We start from the raw sequence: 21,868 nt of genomic DNA, 5'->3' as shown, positions 1-21,868 counted from the left end.
TACCCGCATGGTTTCCAAGACCAATCAGAACGGATTTTGTTCCATTTCTTCCCTATACCTAACCCTATCCAGCAATGTAAAAAGAAAAGAAAAGTCAAGTCTTACATTGTTAATACTGTATAATAAATAGTGGGTTGTTGGGTGTGTGTTTTCCCCCCCTTCCTTTTTTTTTTGCACAAGTGATGCTTAGCTTCTTTCACTGGTGGATAGGATGCATATAGCAGGACCCAAGAAATAATACCTATCACTAGTACAGTACTTAGAAGATCTACACGGGTTGCCTGTTTGATTCCAGGTGTGATGCAAAGTGTGATTCTGACTTAAAGCCTTAGGGTGGTATCTAACTAAGCTTTACTTAGAGTAGGCCCATTGAAATTAATGAACATGACTAAGATTAGACCACTGGTTTCAGTAGGTGTGTTCTGAGGGGAAAGGTTAGTTGAATCCCACCTATAAACTGCAATATTATATACATTTACATGGGAAAAACACAGTGGGACATATTTTATTAGAGAACATGTATGTTACTAAAGATGTATAATGTATGTTAAAGAGCCTGAGACTTCCTACTTCTTCTACTGAAGAGCCTGAGACTTCCTACTTCTTGATGAAGAAACTGGTTTCTTAAAGATGAAGCCCTTCTACCAGTGTCCCTTTCTACACAAAAGAGGTATTTTCTGAACAGAACAGCTTTAGTGTTTCAGGAAGATGATGTAGTAGTTCATGCTAAGTTGTGTGAGACATTCTATCTTGTTCACAGGAAGTTAAAACAGGAAGGAGGACAGGAAGGAGACTTAGCTGAGATCTGCTTCCTAGATATGCAAGCCAGTATTGAGATCTTCCTGAGATAGTTTCAGAAACAGAAATAGCAAACATTGTGTGCTAAATTTGAAGAAGAGACTGGCAGAAAGTGGCCAGATAGATCGCTAGTGTTTTTAATTTTCTTTCTTCGTTTCCTTAACTTTGTTCTGAGATGTCCACCACCTCTTGTTTTTCTCAGTATTCTCAGCCACTGCTTGAATTATAGAAAGGCCAGAGGGAGCAAAACTCCCTTAATTTTTTACTGATCCCCTTGAGTCCTGTATTTAAAATCCTGATTTGATTGAATTAGGTGTGGAAGCTCAATGGCTTGCTTGTGGATTTCATTGAGGGTCCCTGAACACCCTTCTCCCCTAATTTGAACATCGTTCCCAGCATTGCATTGACAGGATCCATCTTTTGCTCAAAATCCATTTTTTTATTACCCAAATTGATCCTGTACGTGTTTGACTATTCCAAATTTTTCCTCTTTGGCTTTCCTGTATTGGATCTTGATCCTGCCCCCTGCTCAAAACTCTACTGCTATGGCTCTCCATTGTTCTTAGCTAATGCATTCAGCAGACATCCTTACCTAACTTACTCCCAGCGCACCAATATGTCTAAAACACCAGACAGGCAAATGCTGCTTTAGTGCCTGTTAATTTCTGATGATTTGAAGTAGCATTATATGATGGAAGGAACATAAGAAGAGCCCTTCTGGATCTGATCAAGGACCCATCTAGTCCAGAAATCTATTCTCACAGTGGCCAACAAAGTGCCTTTGGGAAGCCTGTACGCAGACCCAGAGTGCAACAGCCCTCGCCCTCTCATGACCCCAAGCAACTGGTATTCAGAGGAATGCTGCCTCTAGTGCTGGAGGTGGTACGTAGCCGTCATCACTAGTAGCTGTTGATAGCCTTGTCCTCCCATTAATTTATCTAATCCCCATTTAATAATAATAATAATAATAATTTTTTGTACCCCGCCCATCTGGCTGAGTTTCCCCAGCCACTCTGGGCGGCTTCCAGTCGAGTGTTACAAACAATGCAGCATTAAATATTAAAAACTTCCCTGAATAGGGCTGCCTTCAGATGTCTTTTAAAGATAAGTTGTTGTTGTTTAGTCGTTCAGTCGTGTCCGACTCTTCGTGACCCCATGGACCAGAGCACGCCAGGCACTTCTGTCTTCCACTGCCACCCGCAGTTTGGTCAGATTCATGTTTGCAGCTTCGAGAACACTGTCTAACCATCTCGTCCTCTGTCGTCCTCTTCTCCTTGTGCCCTCCATCTTTCCCAACATCAGGGTCTTTTCCAGTGAGTCTTCTCTTCTCATGAGGTGGCCAAAGTATTGGAGCCTCAGCTTCACGATCTGTCCTTCCAGTGAGCACTCAGGGCTGATTTCCTTAAGAATGGATGCGTTTGATCTTCTTGCAGTCCATGGGACTCTCAAGAGTCTCCTCCAGCACCATAATTCAAAAGCGTCAATTCTTCGGCGATCAGCCTTCTTTATGGTCCAGCTCTCACTTCCATACATCACTACTGGGAAAACCATAGCTTTTACTATACGGACCTTTGTTGGCAATGTGATGTCTCTACTTTTTAAAATGCTATCTAGGTTTGCCATTGCTTTCCTCCCAAGAAGCAGGCGTCTCTTAATTTCGTGGCTGCTGTCACCATCTGCAGTGATCATGGAGCCCAAGAAAGTAAAATCTCTCACTGCCTCCATTTCCTCCCCTTCTATTTGCCAGGAGGTGATGGGACCAGTGGCCATGATCTTCGTTTTTTTGATGTTGAGCTTCAGACCATATTTTGTGCTCTCCTCTTTCACCCTCAATAAAAGGTTTTTTAATTCCTCCTCACTTTCTGCCATCAAGGTTGTGTCATCTGCATATCTGAGGTTGTTGATATTTCTTCCAGCAATCTTAATTCCGGCTAGGGATTCATCCAGCCCAGCCTTTCGCATGATGAATTCTGCATATAAGTTAAATAAGCAGGGAGACAAAATACAGCCTTGTCGTACTTATTTCCTTCACATCTGAAGGGAAGGCGTTCCACAGGGCAGGCGCCACTACCAAGAAGGCCCTCTGTCTGATTCCCTGTAACCTCACTTCTCGCAATGAGGGAACCGCCATAAGGCCCTCGGCGCTGGATCTCAGTGTCCGGGCTGAACGATGGGGGTGGAGACGCTCCTTCAGGTATACAGGACTGAGGCCGTTTAGGGCTTTAAAGGTCAGCACCAACACTTTGAATTGTGCTCGGAAACTTTGTGATGGAGAGAGGGTGTGGTGTGTTGTGTTGTGGTGTGGTGTGTGTAATATATATATCATATGCCCACTTCCCATTTTTCTAAAATAAAAAGCCTAATATGTGGTAACTTTTCCTTCGTCTCTGAGCTGCTTCAGCTTCTTGATCATTTTGGTTGCTCTTCTCTGAAATCTTTCCAGCTCTGCGATATACTTTTTGAAGATATTCTAGGAGGCAGAACTGTATAAGTGCCTAAATAAGGCTGCATTGTGCCTAGTGCTTAACAGCACTGGACTCAGGACAGACCTTTAAAGAAGACCACTTACTGCTTCCCAATCCATTAACTCCTGTCCTATGATGGCCACTATTACTGATAAGACCAAGACCAAAGTATAGTGTCTGGTTCAGACTGAATAAATGAAAGTAACTGGAGCACCTGCTATTTAGACTGCAGTCTCCCTAAAGGGACGAACCAGAGCCTTTCCTGCAAGACTGAGAAGAATGAAGTAGGAACTACAGGTGCCTTGCTTTCATGTAAAAACTATCCCTAATAGCTGCTTCCCCTTATGTGGTACTGGAAGTGACTTGGATGGTTTCCTTGCTTGCTATGGACTTCGTATACAGTGGTACCTCAGGTTAAGATCTTAATTCATTCTGGAGGTCCATTCTTAACCTGAAACTGTTCTTAACCTGAGGTACCACTTTAGCCAATGTGGCCTCCCGCTGCCGCCACCGCGCAATTTCTGTTCTCATCCTGAAGCAAAGTTCTTAACCAGAGATACTATTTCTGGGTTAGTGGAGTCTGTAACCTGAAGCGTCGTAACCTGAAGCATCTGTAACCCGAGGTACTACTGTATGTTGTCCAAGGTTGGTCTCAGTGGAGGACTCTGGGCTCTCAAATTTCAGCAGGGCACTGTGTGATGCTGATATTTGGCACCACTCACACCACAGCATTGTTGTGGCACCCCCTGCAGCCCAGGGCCCAGTGAGACGACACCTGTCTCACCACCATAAAACCATCTGAAGGAGCATCTCCACCCCCATCGTTAAGCCCAGACACTGAGATCCAGCACCGAGGGCCTTCTGGTGGTTCCCTCATTATGAGAAGTGAGGTTACAGGGAACCAGACAGAGAGCCTTCTCAGTAGTGGCGCCCACCCTGTGGAACGCCCTCCCTTCAGATGTGAAGGAAATAAGCAGCTATCCTATCTTTAAAAGACATCTGAAGGCAGCCCTGTTTAGGGAAGTTTTTAATGTTTAATGCTGTACTGTTTTCAACACTTGATTGGGAGCCGTCCAGAGTGGCTGGGGAAGCTCAGCCAGATGGGCGGGGTATTAATAATAATAATAATAATAATAATAATAATTAATAATCAATAATAATTAATAATAATTATTATCTCTGCTGGCCCTACCATTAGGCCAAGTGAGACAGTCACCTCAAGCAGATGCTCAGTGGCAGGTGGCCCCTGGCTGTTTCTCCTGAACCTCTGGCTGCACCCTTCAGTTGGAAGGCAGAGCTGTGTATTCTATGTGGCCTGCCCTACACCCCCATAAGTTGCAGGATGATCTCTTCTTCCTGAAACTGAAGTAAGATTCAACTATCAGTCCAGTCAACTTCTGCATATGGAAAGGAGGGAGCAGTGTATCTCTATCAGAGGTGCCAACTTTGAGAGAGAATGAGGGCCCCAATGTCACGTGTGTGATTTCACATGTGACATCAGAACACTGGGAGGAGGCGGGGCAGACCTGAATGCAGTGGCAATGTGGCTTCAATGGTTGGTGGATTCTCCTCTTCCTGCCACCACCACTGGCCAGGGGCTGCTTCCCTCTTCCTTCCCCTCCATTTGGGGGGGGGAGGAGGAGGAGGAGATGGCCACTGAAGACACACTGCACTAGGCTCCATCCTTGGCCTCCTCCTCTCCCTTTGAACATTGGGGGGCCATCCCCCTCCCCAAAAATAAGTGGGGGAAGGGTTCGGCCCGTAGGAGATGGCGCCCCTGATCTCTACCATTGGCCTCAGGCATCAAAATGTCTTGGGCCAGTATTCCATAACAAGCCATCTGGATTCTTGAAGCTCAATGATCTGAAAATGCTGCTGTCAAAAGTCCAGGGAGATGTTTGTGATGGCTGTAGCAACATCCCTGCATTCTGCTTACAACATTTCTGCACTTAACTGCCTCCCCGCCAGAGCTGAGATAGTCTGAATCCCATCTCACACCGGGAGAGCGTGGCTGCAGATGGAACTATCTCTGAAGGATGGAGAGGTGCAATGGGCCTCTCCTCTGAGACTCTGTTCTCTTCACTTCCCCTGCTTTCTCCTCCTTAGTTGCTGCACCTGACACATGGCAACATCCCTTGCACATTTGCCTTTGTCCGATACTGACGGGGCTTTCATAGAATTAACAAAGAGACAGTGTTGGGGCCCCTGTTTCCAAACTTGCATTTAGAGGGGGCTGCCTGTCTGGTTAACACTGATTTAAAGTCGATGTTTGTTTTCAGGGTGTGTGGGGGTGTTTTTTTTTAACTTCTTTTGCTTGCACCCTGTTGTAATCTGCAGTTGTTCCCATGCATTCTCCACGGGCTCCGAGTCCCGAGGCTCACAAAGGCACAGTCACTTAGCATTAACTCTCTCCTACACCAAGCAGCCAGTGCTCCTCTTTAGTCGTGGTGGGGCTGTGCTTCCCAGGCAGAACCAAGTCATCTATTGAAAAGCAGACCAAAGAAAAGAGACATAATGGATTCTATTGAAGTGGGATCCGTCTCATGGGGTGGGGTGATGAGAGCACAGAGGGGCCTGAGAGCAGAGACTAAGGAGTGTCTCATGAAATCTGGGGTCAGGACTCTTGACAAGGCATGCTTGCTCTCTCTCTCTCTCTTATAGGAGTACACACAGGGTGGGCGTTATAGATTGAGTGTGGGAATGCAGAGACAGATGTCTTTCAGAGCCTGTGAATGCTTCAGTGAGCACAGACTATCGAACTATACCTGCCCAGGTGTGGTACAGTACCTGTTTTACATTCATTGCCCCAACTCCACATGTATATCAGTTTTATCTGCAGCTACAGGATCTTGCAGCTTCGCTACGACGGACTGAAATTGTTGGCATTTGGGGACTGTCTTTGGCATTAAACCCTGCGCCTATATTTGAGCAGTCATTGTTTAGATGATAATGCAAAAAGAAAAAGAAGAAGAAGGTTGGGCAAGCCTGGAGAACTCATGCAAGCAATTTGTACCTACTTGCCTGGAGAACTCATGCAAGCAATTTGTACCTACTTGCCCTTCTCACCATCACATAAACCTCCCCCCCCCCCAATTATTTTCTTGTTCATTCTCATCAGGTTCGTCTTTAGCATATGCACCGCCAGGGTGCAAAGATCTGCCTAGCGCTCCCAAATTTAGGGTGCAAAGATCCACCCAGCACCGCCAAATTTAGTTTAGCCCTTAGCATATGCGCCACCAGGGTGCAAAGATCTGCCTAGCGCTCCCAAATTTAGTTAATTTCGCATGCAGGGCACCATTGAGAATGATAAGCGCTGCCATTGTGAATGACAAACGCCGCTGCTGGCACGGTGCATCTTTGGTAAATGAGCGCACAAAGTCCTTTAGTGAAACAGTAGGTATACATTTTGGGTGCCTCAGGGTTCTGTCCTCTCCCCCATGGTTTTTAACATCTACATGAAGCTGCTGGGAGAGATCATCAGGGCTGGGTATCCATCAATATGCTGATGATACCCAGCTCTACCTCTCTTTTAAATTGGAACCAGTGAAAGCAGTGAAGGTCCTGTGTGAGTGCCTGGAGGCAGTTGGAGGATGGAGGGTGGCTAATGGATTGAGGTTGAATCCTGACAAGACAGAAGTACTGTTTTTGGAGGGCAGGGGGCGGACTGGTGTGGAGGACTCCCTGGTCCTGAATGGGGTAACTGTGCCCCTGAAGGACCAGGTGCGCAACCTGGGAGTCATTTTGGACTCACAGCTGTCCATGGAGATGCAGGTCAATTCTGTATCCAGGGCCAGCTCCATCTGGTATGGAGGCTAAGACCCTACCTGCCTGTGGACTGTCTTGCCAGAGTGGTGCATGCTTGGACTACTGCAATGCACTCTACATAGGGCTACCTTTGAAGGTGACCTGGAAACTACAATTAATCCAGAATGTGGCAGCTAGACTGGTGACTGGGAGCAGCTGCCAAGACAATATAACACCGGTCCTGAAAGACCTACATTAGCTCCCAGTACGTTTCCGAGCACAATTCAAAGTGTTGGTGCAGACCTTTAAAGCCCTAAACAGCCTTGGTCCAGTATACCTGAAGGAGAGTCTCCACCTCCATCGTTCTGCCCGGACACTGAGGTCCAGCACCAAGGGCCTACTGCCGGTTCCCTCACTGCGAGAAGCAAAGCTACAGGGAACCAGGCAGAGGGCCTTCTCGATAGTGGCACCCACCCTGTGGAATGCCCTCCCATCAGATGTCAAAGAGATAAACAACTACCTGACATTTAGAAGACATCTGAAGGCAGCCCTGTTTAGGGAAGTTTTTAATGTGTGACATTTTATTCTTTGTTGGAAGCTGCCCAGAGTGGCTGGGGAGACCCCTGGCTCAGTAGGTAGAGCATGAGACTCTTAAGTCCAGGGTCGTGGATTCAAGATGTTGGGTGAAAGATTCCTGCATTGCAAGGGGTTGGTGACGCTTGTGACCCTTTCCTCCTTACAGTTCTGATTCTATAATCCTATTATTCTGCCACGCTGGTAGGATGTTGACATACATGTGTGTTTTGCACTGGGGTGTCTGTACCAGAGTGCTTTGTTGTTGTTTAGTCGTTTAGTCATGTCCGACTCCTTGTGATCCCATGGACCAGAGCACGCCAGGCACTCCTATCTTCCACTGCCTCCCGCAGTTTGGTCAAACTCATGCTGGTAGCTTCGAGAACACTGTCCAACAATCTCATCCTCTGTCGTCCCCTTCTCCTTGTGCCCTCAATCTTGTACCAGAGTGCAACATATCTAATAATGAGAAGCAGCCATTGAACACACACTTAATTAAGGAAAGTGCCCAGTTTCACAGGCAGTGCTCTGCTTCTGCCATAGCAATTTGTATCGCTGTGCTTGCGGCCTGTGGTTTCTAATGAAGATGAGGACAGCTGCAGCAGCCTTCTCAATGCCTCTGGCTTAATGCCCGCTGGATATATGATGTCTATGAGGAAGGAAGTTACTGCACACCTCTCTAAAGCCTTACCATAAAGGAAGTGCCCATGGCATGCCCTCTCTGTTATGGTTCCTGTGCCACAATATGGCAGGAGTGCTGCTGGCTATAAAGACCAATGAGAATAGGCCAGCTCAGATCCACAGTGCATCAGTTCCCAGGCACTGCTTTCTCCCCGCCCCCTTCCCCATAAAGGCCCATGTAATGGATTCAAAGCCATTGATATTCCAGCAATGGAAGGAAACTCGCTTTTCAAATGCAAATTGCCCCACAGGAATGATCGTGGGATTTTGCCAGGGAGATGAGCCTCCCTGTTGCTGGGTAACAATTTTTTCAACAGAAGAGAGCAATTGCTCTTTGCAGCACTGGGGGTTAGTAATCGAGCCCAAGCCACCCCTACAGTACAGGATCCATCACTGTGGATCCGGCAGGCAATCCACAATGACAAGAACTGCCTGCAGCAGCTGTAGGTAGTAAAACAATGGGCATTGCTTCGATTGTGCAAAGGTAGTCGGATCAGACCACTGGTCCATCTTGGCTTTCAGGCATGAGTCTCCCCCAGCCCTATTCTGGAAGTGTCAGAACCTGAGCCTGAGAGAAAACATGATGGGGGGGGGGATCAAAGATGGGGTCTCCCCTTACCTTTCTTTCAAGGTGGTCAAGGGATGTTTGTAAGCGTACCTCCTTGCATTCTACAAATAATATCTCTGGTGGTCTGCACTTTGCAGCTTCCCTGTCCTGAAAAGCTCATGTTGTCCTCAGCAGGGCTTTCTAGAGAGGGAGAGTGCCTACCACAGTTCTTATTTATTTAAGCTAAATTGTTTTACAGTGGTACCTCGGGTTAAGTACTTAATTCGTTCCAGAGGTCTGTACTTAACCTGAAACAGTTCTTAACCTGAAGCACCACTTTAGCTAATGGGGCGTCCCGCTACTGCTGCACCGTTGGAGCACGATTTCTGTTCTCATCCTGAAGCAAAGTTCTTAACCTGAAGCACTATTTCTGGGTTAGCAGAGTCTGTAACCTAAAGTGTATGTAACCTGAAGCGTATGTAATCCGAGGTACCGCTGTACTTTTAAAGGAACCACGGTTTTGTTTTGTTTTTTTACTTTTAAAGGAACCGGTTTGTTTTCCTAAGGAATGCCTTTTTTCGGGTCATGTGGCTAAACTGCTTCTGGCTCAATGGAGCACTGTTATGGAAGCCAGAGTGCACAGAAACGCAGTTTACCTCCCCGCCACAGCGGTACCTATTTATCTACTTGCACTGGTGTGCTTTTGAACTGCTCAGTTGGCAGGAGCTGGGACAGAGCAATGGACGCTCACCCTAGAAGCTCACCCTAGCTTCCCCTAGAAGCTGCTAGGAAACAGCAGCAACCCCATCCCCACTATTTAACATTGCAGAAAGAAGGCGAGGAAACCATTCAGTGCACTGTTGCTGGATTTAAAAGGACTCAAGAGAAGGCAGGCAGAGCCTCCAAGGAGCGCCTCTTGCTCAGACAAACTCCTCCACGGCCAGCAAGAATAATAATCCGATTTGCTCCTGCGCCTTAAAGAGCTGGAGCTGCTTGGAGAGTTCCCATCAGGGTTCAATTGGATACCAAGTTAAGCAGGAATTACCTCTCCTGGGTATATAATCAGGGATAAAACCATCTAAATCTTGAGGGAAGAAATTAGGTTTATTGGACATACTGGAGAAAATTACATTGTAGGCACAGATGCAGAAAGGCACAGAGAGACAGCGAGTTTGGGGGTGGTGGACAGAAAGGAGGAGGGGGAAGATGGATAGTACTTAATCCCAATTGCCAGTTCTTCCTGTCTCCTTATTAACACCATCAGCATCTTTGCCGAGGTGCTGCTGAGCTGACACTCTAGATTATGAAAGTAAATTAACCCCTAACCTCCTTTGCTTGTTGGTGGAAACTGCATGCTCGTTCCCACTCCTGGGGAGAGAACGCAAGGCTCTGGTGACTGTCCTGTTGTTTTGTAAATTAGAGAGAGGAGGAGGAAGTTGGTGCCTTATCCCCCCTTTTAATGACAGGAAAGGGGAAAAATTGAATGAGAAGCCCAAGGAACAGTGCGACTGCTGTGTTATATTCCCTTCCTGCGCATCTCCCATTACCTCACAATGCAGAAAACAGCTTCTCTCTCCTCCACTGTCACCTCCCTTGCCTAAATAAGAAGATGCCACTAAGATCATTCAGGCTGACCCAGTGTAGGCTGTCAGGCCTCAAGGGCTCCCCCACCAGTGGCGTAGCGTGGGGGGTGCAGGGGGGGCCAGCCGCACCGGGCGCACCATCTGGGGGTTAGGGTTAGGGGGCACAAATCCACAGGTTAGGGGATGCAAATCCACGGGTTAGGGGGCGCAATTTACTTGCCTTGCCCCGGGTGCTGACAACCCACGCTACACCACTGTCCCCCACCCCAGATGCACCCCCCATTTTTTCCTTTGTCATAGGCCCTTATAAAAAGTACTCACAAGGGAAATGTGTGTGTGTGTGTGCAATATTTGATATGTGTCTACATATAGCGGAACCTCGGGTTGCGAACACGATCTGTGTGGGAGGCACGTTTGCAACCCGCAGCGTTCACTACCCACAGCGCTGTGTCTGCGCACGTGCCGGTCATGATCCGGCGCTTCTGAGCATGTGCAAAGCACAATTTAGCGCTTCTGTGCATGCACAAGCGCCAGAACCCGGAAGTAACCCGTTCCAGTACTTCCGGGTTTGGCGCGGTGCGCAACCTGAAATCGTGTAACCTGAAGCGTCTGTAACCCGAGGTACCACTGTATTATGCTTTGCCTGCATTACCTTTCCACCACATACCTCCAGCAACTCTTCCTCCCTTACAATATCCCCGCCTAGGGAAAATAAAACCCTCAAGAACCACCAGTGATGCTGGATGAGGCCAAAATAAGATGTAGTTCAGCATCTCACAGTGGCCAGTTAGATGCCCTAATGAGAAGCTCACAGGGAAGACCTGTGGTGGGAGGGGACCCTCTTCCTGTTGCTCCCCAGCAACTAGTATTCAGAGGCCTGCTATCTCTGATCTGGAAGGAAACATGTAAGTCATCATGACCAGTAACCACGGATAGCTGCATAACCTTCATGAATTTAACTTTGTCTTACAAGTGTCTGGGTTGGTCGCCATATCTAGTGGTAGCAAATTCCATAGTTTAACTGTACACTGTGAAGACATATGTCCTCTTGCCTGTCTTGAATCTTCTACTATTCTTCTTAATTGGATGATCCTGAATTCTAGTATTATTGGGGGACGGGGCTTCTCTTTCTTCACTTTCTCCACGCTTCTGTCATGTTTCCCCTCCCCCATCTACTGGCCTCTTTTTTCCTAATCTAACAAGCCCCAAACAGTGCCACTGTTGCTCCAGTCCCCTTCATCATTTTGCTTGCCCCTTTCTGCCCCTTTTCCAGCTCCAAAATATTCATGTTGAGCTGCATACTGATGGCTTCCTTCAGCTAAGACGCAGTACGAGTCAGATACCGAAAGCATGAATGAAGTCAGGTTCTGGAGGAGGGCAGCTAGTCTTCCTTCTGGGACACCAAAGGTTGATTGATTCCGTTTTGTTTAGGCTGACTTACAACTTTTCCCTATTGTCTTCCTTCAGAGACAGTGTGGCGTCCGCAGTCCCTTTCATGGTGTGGTGTTTTTTTTTAATGTTATGCAATACATACTTAGTCATACGCACTGAGCCAGGTTAAAGGAATCTGCTAGATCTCATTCTTGACCTCCCATTTTTAACCATATTCCTTAGCTGTCACAATGTTAGCCACAGAAAAGATGCATTCTCTCTCTCTCTCTCTCTCTCTCTCTCTCTCTCTCACACACACACACACACACACACACAGTGTGCAGCCACCCATTCTCCCTCAATGATCTGCAAGCTCCTTTGGAGTATAGAGAGCATTCGGTTTCTCCTGACAACCTGAAGAGCCATATATTTTAATTTACAGCAACTGGAAAAATAGCCACTGCCTGCTGATTAGTATGGAAAGGGAAGTTGTCAGCATGAACTGCAGCAATTTTTTAAGACCTTCCAAGTAGCAAGACAGATGGCTACATCCTTTTTATTGGGATGCTCCATATAATTAGACCATTCCGGAGACCCCAAATTGACCTGTACTGTAGCCCTTACTTTCAACATCTCGTGCTGCTGACCTGGATGTAGTTTAGTACTCATCAGTAGACCTCCTTTGCTTAGGTTAGGGGAAAGTTCTTGAGGATGGGAGGGGGCAGTGTAAGTGGAAACACCCCTGCTCTTTCAAAATGAGTCTGGTATTCATCCCAAAGTGGTAGCCTGACCTGTACCCCACCATCTCCATCCCCACAAGCTCCACCAGATGGCCGGAGTTGGATTTCCATCCAGACAGTCTAAGCAAAGATAGGTCAGTCGGGCGCTAGCTTAGTGCTTCCCTGTTACGGATCTCAGACAGGCGGGGAAGGATAAAAAGCATCAGCTGGTGGCAGGTTTACTGAGGCCGAATAGTAAAGCAGACAGTTTGTGACTTTTCTGTCAACCCCTCTCCTCTGGTCTGTGCAAGCTGTGTAACACTGGGAGCAGAACATGAAACAGAATCAATCCCCCCCCTTCCTCCTACAGGGTACAAATCCAGTGTTAAAGTACAGCAGTTGAAAAAGAAAAGGCTAAATTTGTCATCCTTTCCTCCTGACTGACCCCTGCCCTCTCCTGCCACCTGGAATCCAGGATCCATCTACATTACAAACCTAAATCCACTTAAAAGCTGAGGGTTGCAGTTTTCTAGTTCTGAGAGCGCTCAGTTTGAGATCTTTTGTCCCCTCCTTCACAGAACTCTCATTCCCAGAATTCCTTCACAGGGGAAAGGTCGTAGCTCAGTGACAGAGCATCTGCTTTGAATTCCATCTCACAATACCTTCTTTCTTGTTTTGTTGCACTCTGATATAGGCTGTAGGGCCCCTCTTGGCCTAGAGACAGCACCTGCTCCTTTAACAGTTCCAAGGTGCGCTAATTGCCATTACTTAATAAAGGCTCACTGGTCAAATAGCTGCATTTTCTGAGCATACAGAGAGTAGCACTGGAATACATCTGGACCAAGGGCTTAAACAAAAATCATTTCCCCAAGCCTTCACTAATTGTCCTTCAGACAACACACAGACAGACACAGTGCAAAGCTTTTCTCTCAACTCCTTTGCAGTTCTCTCACCCCCTGAGCCCATCTTTCTTCCTGGAACATCAGTGTTGGTAGCTGCACCAGAAATTTCACATTCCGCCCGATCCTGCAGACCTCCTGCACACATTCTTAAACCAGAGGATGTCTTCTTACCTCCTCCTGGATCTCAGCCTTCCTTTGGTGGCAAGCAAAGAAGATCTCTCTCCTAAGAGGCGCAGGGACATGTGAATCGCCTGTTATCTCCTTTAGGCAAACAAAGGTGCTCATCCTACAAAAATGAAGGAGGAGGGTTGAGGCAATTGAAAGGATTGGGAAACTCACCCTCATCACCAGATCTCCTCCTGTGGTTCATTATGCAGTTGTCCTAAGCCTTTGGGAAGTAGATAATCAAGCTGTTAACTGCAGGCGTGGCCTGCTTACAATGAGGACAGCTTGGAGCTACTGGCATCTTTAAGATATTAATTCCACCTTTGAAGTTCTCACTGTGAGGAGCCCTGGGGACTCATAATGCAAAGAGTGGCATGTATGAGCTTCTCAGGAACCTGCCCATGCCATAGTTGCACTGGGCATTGCAAGGATGCAGTCCAAGTGTTAGCATGCCCCTGGCCCTGCAGCTGGGGTTTTTTCCCCTAAGCAAAGAATAAAGTTCCTAAGAGATGAACACCAGGCAAGGGTTGTTGATGCCTGCAGAAACAGATCTCTGCAGCACCTGGCTTTTTTGATCTGCTCCAGCATGGAAAGAGCCTGGGGTTCCCTTTTCCTGCCAGCGCCAAATGCCAGATGGCATCACCTGGGATTTGTGGGTGGAAGAAAATAGATGCCTCGATAGGACCATAGTTCCCAACTGATGCGTCCCTTTTGTTTTAAGATGTCTTGGCATCCCACCTCACATATAAGGAGGTTCAGCAGAGCTGATTCTTGAAGCTGGTTCCCGTCAAGGAGCTGCCAGGTTTCAACCCACTTTGAAAATTGTTGTCTATCCCATTAAACTATTTTAGAACAGTGCATAGCAGATGCCACCACTTTTCACATCTCAGGAGACAAGAACTTTGTTCAGCATAGTTCTAGGATGATCTATGAGGTCTCAGCTTCTTCAGAAAAAAATGCCATTCTGACTGTCTTTTAGTAGCACCTCTCTCTCTCTCAGGGGACGCGGGTGGCGCTGCGGGTTAAACCACAGAGCCTAGGGCTTGCCGATCAGAAGGTCGGCGGTTCAAATCCCCGCAACGGGGTGAGTTCCCGTTGCTCAGTCCCAGCTCCTGCCAACCTAGCAGTTCGAAAGCATGTCAGAGTACAAGTAGATAAATAGGTACCGCTCTGGCAGGAAGGTAAATGGCGTTTCTGTGCGCTGCTCTGGTTCGCCAGAAGCGGCTTAGTCATGCTGGCCACATGACCCGGAAGCTGTACGCCGGCTCCCTCGGTCAATAAAGTGAGATGAGTGCCGCAACCTCAGAGTCGTCCGCGACTGGACCTAATGGTCAGGGGTCCCTTTACCTTTACTCTCTCTCTCAGCATGAAACCACTTGGAACAACTTTTTGATTCATGGCTATGGACTTACTTTCCCAAACTTTTATAATGACCTCCAGTAAGAACATAAGACTGCAAGAAGAACCCTCTGGCATCAGGCCAGCATCCTGCTTCCACCATGGCCAACCAGATGCCTCTGAAAAGCCCATATGCAGACATGAATGCAATAACTCTATTCCCATGCAAATTCCCCAGCAACTAGAATCTGATGTTGAAGTAGTATACAGCCCTTATGAATAGCAGCCACTGATAAGCCTCCTCCTCCATGGATTGGTCTAACTCCCTTTCAATGTCATTCAAGGTGGGCTGTGGCAGCAAATTCCATAGTTTAGCTATGCACTGTGTGAAGAAATACTTTCCTTTGTCATTTCCCAGTCTCTTACCAATTGGATTCACTGGGTGATTCTAGGCTGTGTATACTCCATACATTTAAACACACACACCTCAAAGAATACTGGGAACTGTAGTTCACACCGCACAGAGCTACAATTCCCAGCACCCTTAAAAAAAACTACAGTTGCCAGGATTCTTTGAAAGGGTGTGTGTTTGACTGTGCTTTCTATGTATGGGGTGCACACAGACTCGGAGAGGAAGAAAAACACACATGCATATCTTTCTTTACTTCTATAATCTCCACCACACACTCTTGCTAAAAAGGCCCCCGACACTGTAAAGACTGTTCCTTGCAGGGGCGTTACTGCAGCCCCTGGTTATTTTTCATTGCCATTTCCTGCTATTCAGAAGAAAGTATTTGATGAAAACGAGTTTTAGGATTTGCAGAAGTAGCCTAAACTAGCACAAAGGCTTCAAATGCATTGCCCTACTCTGAGAATATGCACTGGTTAGACTAGAAACAACACATTGTCCTTTCCAACTCAGAGCCCTATTTCACACCCAGAAGCATAAATCTAAGCATAAATCTTGTTTAAGGCATGAGAATAATCTGGCGAGGGAGTCTCAAGCAGAGAGGCATAAGCACAGCCTCTTGAACCCCAAGGCAATGCATGCTGAAACTTAGACAAAGAAATGTTTATTTAAGAAGAAAGAAGCATTATAGTCATTGGCCTCATAGAGAGAAAAAGCAGCACAGAACTTGCATGCCTTTATTGTGCTCAACTGACTCCTGCACACTGCCGGGTTGCCCGGCCTAGTGGGAGGGGCATGACCTGCAACCCCCGGCTGCGCTCCGTGATGGAATCCATATGAAAAAATTAGAATGCAACACCAACAGAGCCGTCTTTCCTAAGGGCTTACTGGTGCATTGCGCCAGGGCGCTGGCCTCTCAGGCTCACCCCAGCGAGTGGGGGAGCTGCGTGGCTTTGCCGGTGGCCTCCCCTTTCCCTGCACGCCCACTAGCTGTGCCCTGTCAACCATATGGCTGGCGGGCGTGCAGCTTGCCTCCTGTGATGGCCTGGGACTCGGGCTCGGACTCGGAACCGGAGGAGTCTCAGTCCGCACTGGATCCTCTGCCTCAGGCGGCATGTGAACCGAGTCTGGGCCTGATTCTGAAGAGCCCCAGTCTGCACAGGTTCCCTTGCAACAAGCTCCAGCTGGGCCAAGTCAGGGGCCTGAGCCTGCCCTGGCTCCAGATGAGGGGGTTTACCTCATTGCCCTCTGCTGGGCAATCATGTGTAGCTGCTCCACTACCAGTTGGGTCAGGAGAGGCTGAGGCGGCCTCTGGGTCTAGTAACCCACCAACATCTCCCGAGCTGCAGAGACTCAGGTCTGAGAGAAGGAGAGACCTCTGAGTACTCTCAGGAGGAGTGCTTGCCTTTGGGCGAGACAGGGAGGTGAGTCACCGGGGGATCAGGACCGGCCACTACCCTGAAAAAGATAAAAGACTGTTGGACCCCCACCACAGGTTGCGGGAGCAACATTGCTGTATGCTAGATACTGCCTGAGAGCCTGTGCCTGACCTAGCCTGGTTTCCTGCCTTGTGTCTTACCTTGGACTGACTCCTTGTTGCCTTGTGTCTTACCTGTTGGTCTGACTCCTTGCTGAATCCTTGGATTCGGGACCAGACCTGGACCACGTTGCTCGGGTTAACCCCCAGGCCCAGCACACCTCCCAAGCCTTTGCGGGAGGAGAGCGATCCCTGCAGAAGCTTAGGATGGAAGCTGCGCCCTGCCAACTATATGGCTGGTGGGCCTGCAGCTTCCTTCCCAAGCCTCCAAGGGAGCAGAGTGATCCCTGCAGAGGCTTGGGAAAAGGTCAACAACTCTGGGAAAGGGATGGACACTGGAGGGATCTTTGAACCACGGTGCTGGATATGCTTAAGACGGCCCTAAACACCAATGTGCATTTGGCAGGAAGATCCACAACCCTGCCTATGTTAAAGGAAAAAGTCATCCAAGCAGGAAAAGTGACAGATAAGTCCACAAGAAGAGCCCTGCTGGATCAGGCAAGTGGGCCATCTAGTCCAGCATTCGGTTCTGAAAAGTGGACAGATGCTTGAGGGAGGCCTGCAAGCAGGACTTGGACAAAGGATCACTCTTCCCTCCTGTAGTTTCCAGCAACTGGCATTCAGAAGCCTCTGACTATGGATGAAGGTTCAGGTGGAAGGGGAGAGAAAGATGCTATTTAGGTGCCATCAAAATACGGGTGACAATATGAGATGCCATGGGAGGGACTTGACGACAAGGGGGCACAGGGCCTAGAGCAGAGCTCTAGAAGTGGAAGACTGGGGCAACACAGGGGAAGAGCAAACCAGGAGCTCCCATTGACCGGCCTTGTAGGTATGATTCAAAGGGTAGAAATAAAACAAGTTGAAGGAAGAAGCACCGAAGAAGCTGTGGAGTAAACTGCTGGAGACAATGAATAAATAACACAAGGCTGGGGGAGAGGTAGGAGCAGCCAGCAGGGATGGAAGCTGCCAGAGACCAGGCCCCCTGGCAGCAGTGTCCCTGTTGTGTATACCAGGACATTGCAGGGCAGGGTGGTGGCAAGGGCAGGGTGGTTTGGGCACACCAGCCGAGCCAATCCAGCACTCCCGGCCGTGTGTATGCTCTATCTTGGCATTGCCTACACACACACACACACAACCTACCTCCGTATGGACTCTTCCCTGCTGGCTGCTCCCAGGGAATAGAATCAAACCAGAGAATTAAAAAACTTTAAGAGACTGAGTAGGACCTGAACCCTTTCTTTTTAATAGTTCAGCTTTCTACTCCTAGCAGCACTCATCCATGCCACTAGCCTCAAACAACCCACTGATAGCATTTTATACAGTGGGTTTGCCAATCAGAAGGTAGGTGGTTCAAATCCACGTGACGGAGTTGCTCGGTCCCTGCTCCTGCCCACCTAGCAGTTCAAAAGCACCTCAAAGTGCAAGTAGATAAATAGGTACCACTGTGGTACCCTTCTATTTGACCCAGATTATAATGACCTCATATCCTCCAATTGTCCTTATTTTCCAGAGATAGTTACTCCTCTTTTCCTTTGCTTGTCTGGGTAGCATTGTGCTATTGCCAGTGCAAGGAAATAAATAGGTACTGCTGTGGCTGGAAGGTAAACAGCATTTCCTTGTACTCTGGCACTCGTCACAGTGTACTGTTGCGCCACAAGCAGTTTAGTCATGCTGGCCACATGACCTGGAAAGCTGTCTGTGGAAAAACACCGGCTCCCTCAGTATGAAAAGTGAGATGAGTGCTGCACCCCATACTTACCTTTGACTGGACTTAATTGTTCAGGGGTCCTTTACTTTTACGTTTTACATTGCCTACAAAGGAGTAAAGTTTGATGAAGAGGAGCCTTATCTATCTGCTGTAGTCCTGATTGTTAAATTAATGGTATCTCCGATAGATTATCTTTCCCCACCATCTAACAGACAACGTGGCTCTGATGCATCTCCCTGCCTCCATGGCCTCTGCTGCCACAGAGCTGGACTGAAGTTTGGCACCAAGCAAAAGCAAGAGGAGCAGACTCATTGGGACCTCTAGTGTCCAGAGAACAAATAGCAAAGGTTTCACACACACACACCCTGCCCCTGGCTATCTATCTACAAACCTCAGTAACCTGTAGTGGTAAGATCCAGTTTGTCTGACCAAGGAATGAGCGAGCTGTCTCATTGATATTAACTTCATAAAACATACAGTCACACACCCCTCACCCCCTGCACACTTATGCATGCAATTTCTAGAATTTCACCACTAGGAAGAATCTAAAATAACGTCATCTTAATTACCATTTTGCATTTAATCATTTGTGCAAAGAATACTCTGAAATGCACAACAACCAAATTGCCTTCATATCACAGCTAAAAAAGAGGCACTTTGATGCGGAGGATGTGTTGGGGCACATTTCTGAGCCGACCCCAAGCACAGTGAAATTTCCTCTTCTGTGATTCAGAGGAGGAGCAGGACCTTACTGTGGGCCCCAGCTCAGAGTAGGGTTGCAAGTGGTGTTAGGATATTTCTGTTCCACCTTAAAAGGGAGCAGGATGTTTGTGTCACAGCCTGCGTATTTCCTGTTCACAGGATGTTTCCATTGTGTCTATGCTTTCGCTCTCTCTGTGCCTGAGACACCGAAGCAGGCAGTCATGTTTTCTTTGCTCTGACCAACGCTGAATAAAATTGTAAATAATGCTCTTCTGAGTGCATCTTTCGCTGTGTGAATTCTGCTGATAGAGCGTGCATCAGCTCTGGAATGTGGCAAGCTATTTCTGGAGCTAATTGCTGATACTGCGTGTCTACGGGAGATCGATGGATCGCAACGGAGACGACGTGGAGTCATGATGGACTTTGTCTCCCTGGCAGTATCCCAACAAGTGGTTCACATGTCCTGATAGGACCCCTAACCCAGCTCCAGACCTTCCACTATCACCCCCAGGACCCTAGTCTGTTTTTGAGCTGAATCCCAAGTGCTGGTTTTGACTTTAAAGTCCATCGTGGCTTAGGATCAGCCTGTGTGGAGAGCTGCCTGTCTCCACATTTGCCTACCTGTACATTAAGGTCTTAAAAGGGATGCAGGTGGTGCTGTGGGTAAAACCTCAGTGCCTAGGGCTTGCCGATCGCATGGTTGGCAGTTCGAATCCCTGCGGCGGGGTGAGCTCCCGTCTTTCGGTCCCAGCTCCTGCCCACCTAGCAGTTCGAAAGCACCCCTAAGTGCAAGTAGATAAATAGGTACCGCTTTATAGCGGGAAGGTAAACGACGTTTCTGTGTGCTGCGCTGGTGCCGGCTCGCCAGAGCAGCTTCGTCACTCTGGCCACATGACCCGGAAGTGTCTGCGAACAGCGCTGGCCCCCGGCCTCTTAAGTGAGATGGGCGCACACAACCCTAGAGTCGGACACGACTGGCCCGTACAGGCAGGGGTACCTTTACCTTTACATTAAGGTCTTAAATGGAGGTGTTCCTGCAGGGGCCCCTTTCACCTCAGGTGCGGAAGGTGCCTATCAAGATAGAGAGCCTTCTCAGTGGTGGCACCCTAGTTGCAGGATGCTCTTCCCAGTGAGATTGTTATTGCCCTTTGGTGCCAGGAAAAAAACATTTTTTATTTTCCCAAGACCTTAAGATACCATTTTAACCCCACTGACTCTTCTGTGTTGCTTTTATGATTTTGTGACTTGCGAGAGTGTAGTAGTTACTTGTCAGGGAACTGCCATCAGCTCAGAGGCGACAGGTGGAAGGGCAGCTGGGTTACAGGGAGCCTCCAAAGATCGTGAGAAGCAGCACTTCCTCCGCGGAGGAGGGAAGCCCCGCTTCTAGTGGGGAAGAGATGCAGAGCCAAGACACCGTGCATGAGCAAAGCGGGAGGGAGGCAGGTCCCCCTTTACCCATGCCCTCTCTGCCCAGTAGGTTTACGCGCAGAGAGGGGAGGCGTCGGATGGGGGTCAAGAGACTGCTGGGTAAAGTTTAAGGACCGCCCACTCTCAGATTCTGCTAGTGGCTGAGCAAGACATGGAATTGAGACTTTCTGCACTGTAAATGTTTTTGCACCGATAATAAAGCCTTTGAAAAGACTAGTGGGGATCTTGCCTGTTTGCTCTCGAGCAACCACGCCGGTAGGCATAACATTACTGTTTAATTCTTTCAGTCAACTGCCCTTGGGAATATGATGGAAGGTCAGAATAAATTATTAAAACTAATCCGTTCAAGTAGGCCCTGCTTAACTCATCAGACATCTTCCTGACAGCGTTGCTTCCAGTGCCCACTGCCATAAACAGGATGGTCCAAAAGTGGCATGTCACAGTGCCACCTTGTGGGCATATGTGCCCTAGACTAGGCGCGGAAGTGGTAGCTGAGCAAAGGTCTGCAGGGTTGGAAAGAACAGGCTTCTTCCTTCTTTTTTTGCATTAATAAAATATGAAGACTTTAAGGATTTGCACAAATCCCCAGTTCAGTAATTTATCAGCCTTGACTTGCAATGAAACCTGGTTCAATTCACATTCAGTTTGCTTGCAATTTGTACATTCAGTTTGGTCTTATTTGTGAGATAACAGGATTTGTGAGGTTTTCACTGGTGGCCTTTTGCTAGGATCACATTTATTTATTTTTTACATTTGGAGCTATTTTTAAGGGAAATCGGCAAAAACGACACTGCTGACATGGGTTGCCATACGTCCGGATTTCCCCGGACATTTATTATTATTGTTGTTGTTATTATTATTGTTACCAAGTTCCATCCAGACACTGCTTCTGACTGCGGTATTCCAGGTATGTCTGGGGAATTCAGGATGTATGGCAACCCTAATCAGCAAACTTTTGCTATGTCCTGAACAGAAGCCTGACCCACAGAAATTTAGCAGATTTACATTCACCCAATGTACTTCTGATGATGGAGGGTTGCCTAGCAGAGCTTACAAAACTGATCTCTGTGCTTGAGCAGGCTAATATAGGAAGATGCAGTTCTTAAGATATCCTCGTCCTATGCTGCTGAGGGCTTTAAAGATGATGATGATGATGATGATATCAAGCCCAACACCTTGAATTGGTACAAAACAT

General features: G+C 47.8%; 1 protein-coding gene across 4 annotated transcripts in view; it reads right to left on the bottom strand.

Moving 5' to 3' along the window:
- NDEL1 (nudE neurodevelopment protein 1 like 1) overlaps nucleotides 1–13,700 on the bottom strand; it is a 43,051-nt gene extending 29,351 nt beyond the window's left edge. For 2 of the 4 annotated variants that reach the window (XR_014508596.1, XM_083429695.1), the window contains exon 1: nucleotides 13,555–13,700. Coding sequence is in view for 3 of the 4 variants with exons in the window: in XM_083429695.1 (XP_083285821.1) it covers nucleotides 13,555–13,668 (114 nt within the window). In the remaining variant the exon portion in view is untranslated. The remainder of the gene's footprint in view (nucleotides 1–13,554) is intronic. The other 2 variants (XM_083429697.1, XM_083429696.1) reach the window with 2 other exon arrangements.
- Between the last annotated feature and the right edge of the window lie 8,168 nt (nucleotides 13,701–21,868).

Source organism: Podarcis tiliguerta (genome assembly GCF_965153285.1).
Source record: "Podarcis tiliguerta genome assembly, chromosome: 2".
NCBI classification, from domain to species: domain Eukaryota; kingdom Metazoa; phylum Chordata; class Lepidosauria; order Squamata; family Lacertidae; genus Podarcis; species Podarcis tiliguerta.
The sequence above is the reverse complement of the archived record's forward strand: the minus strand, read 5'-3'. Positions and strand labels throughout refer to the sequence as shown.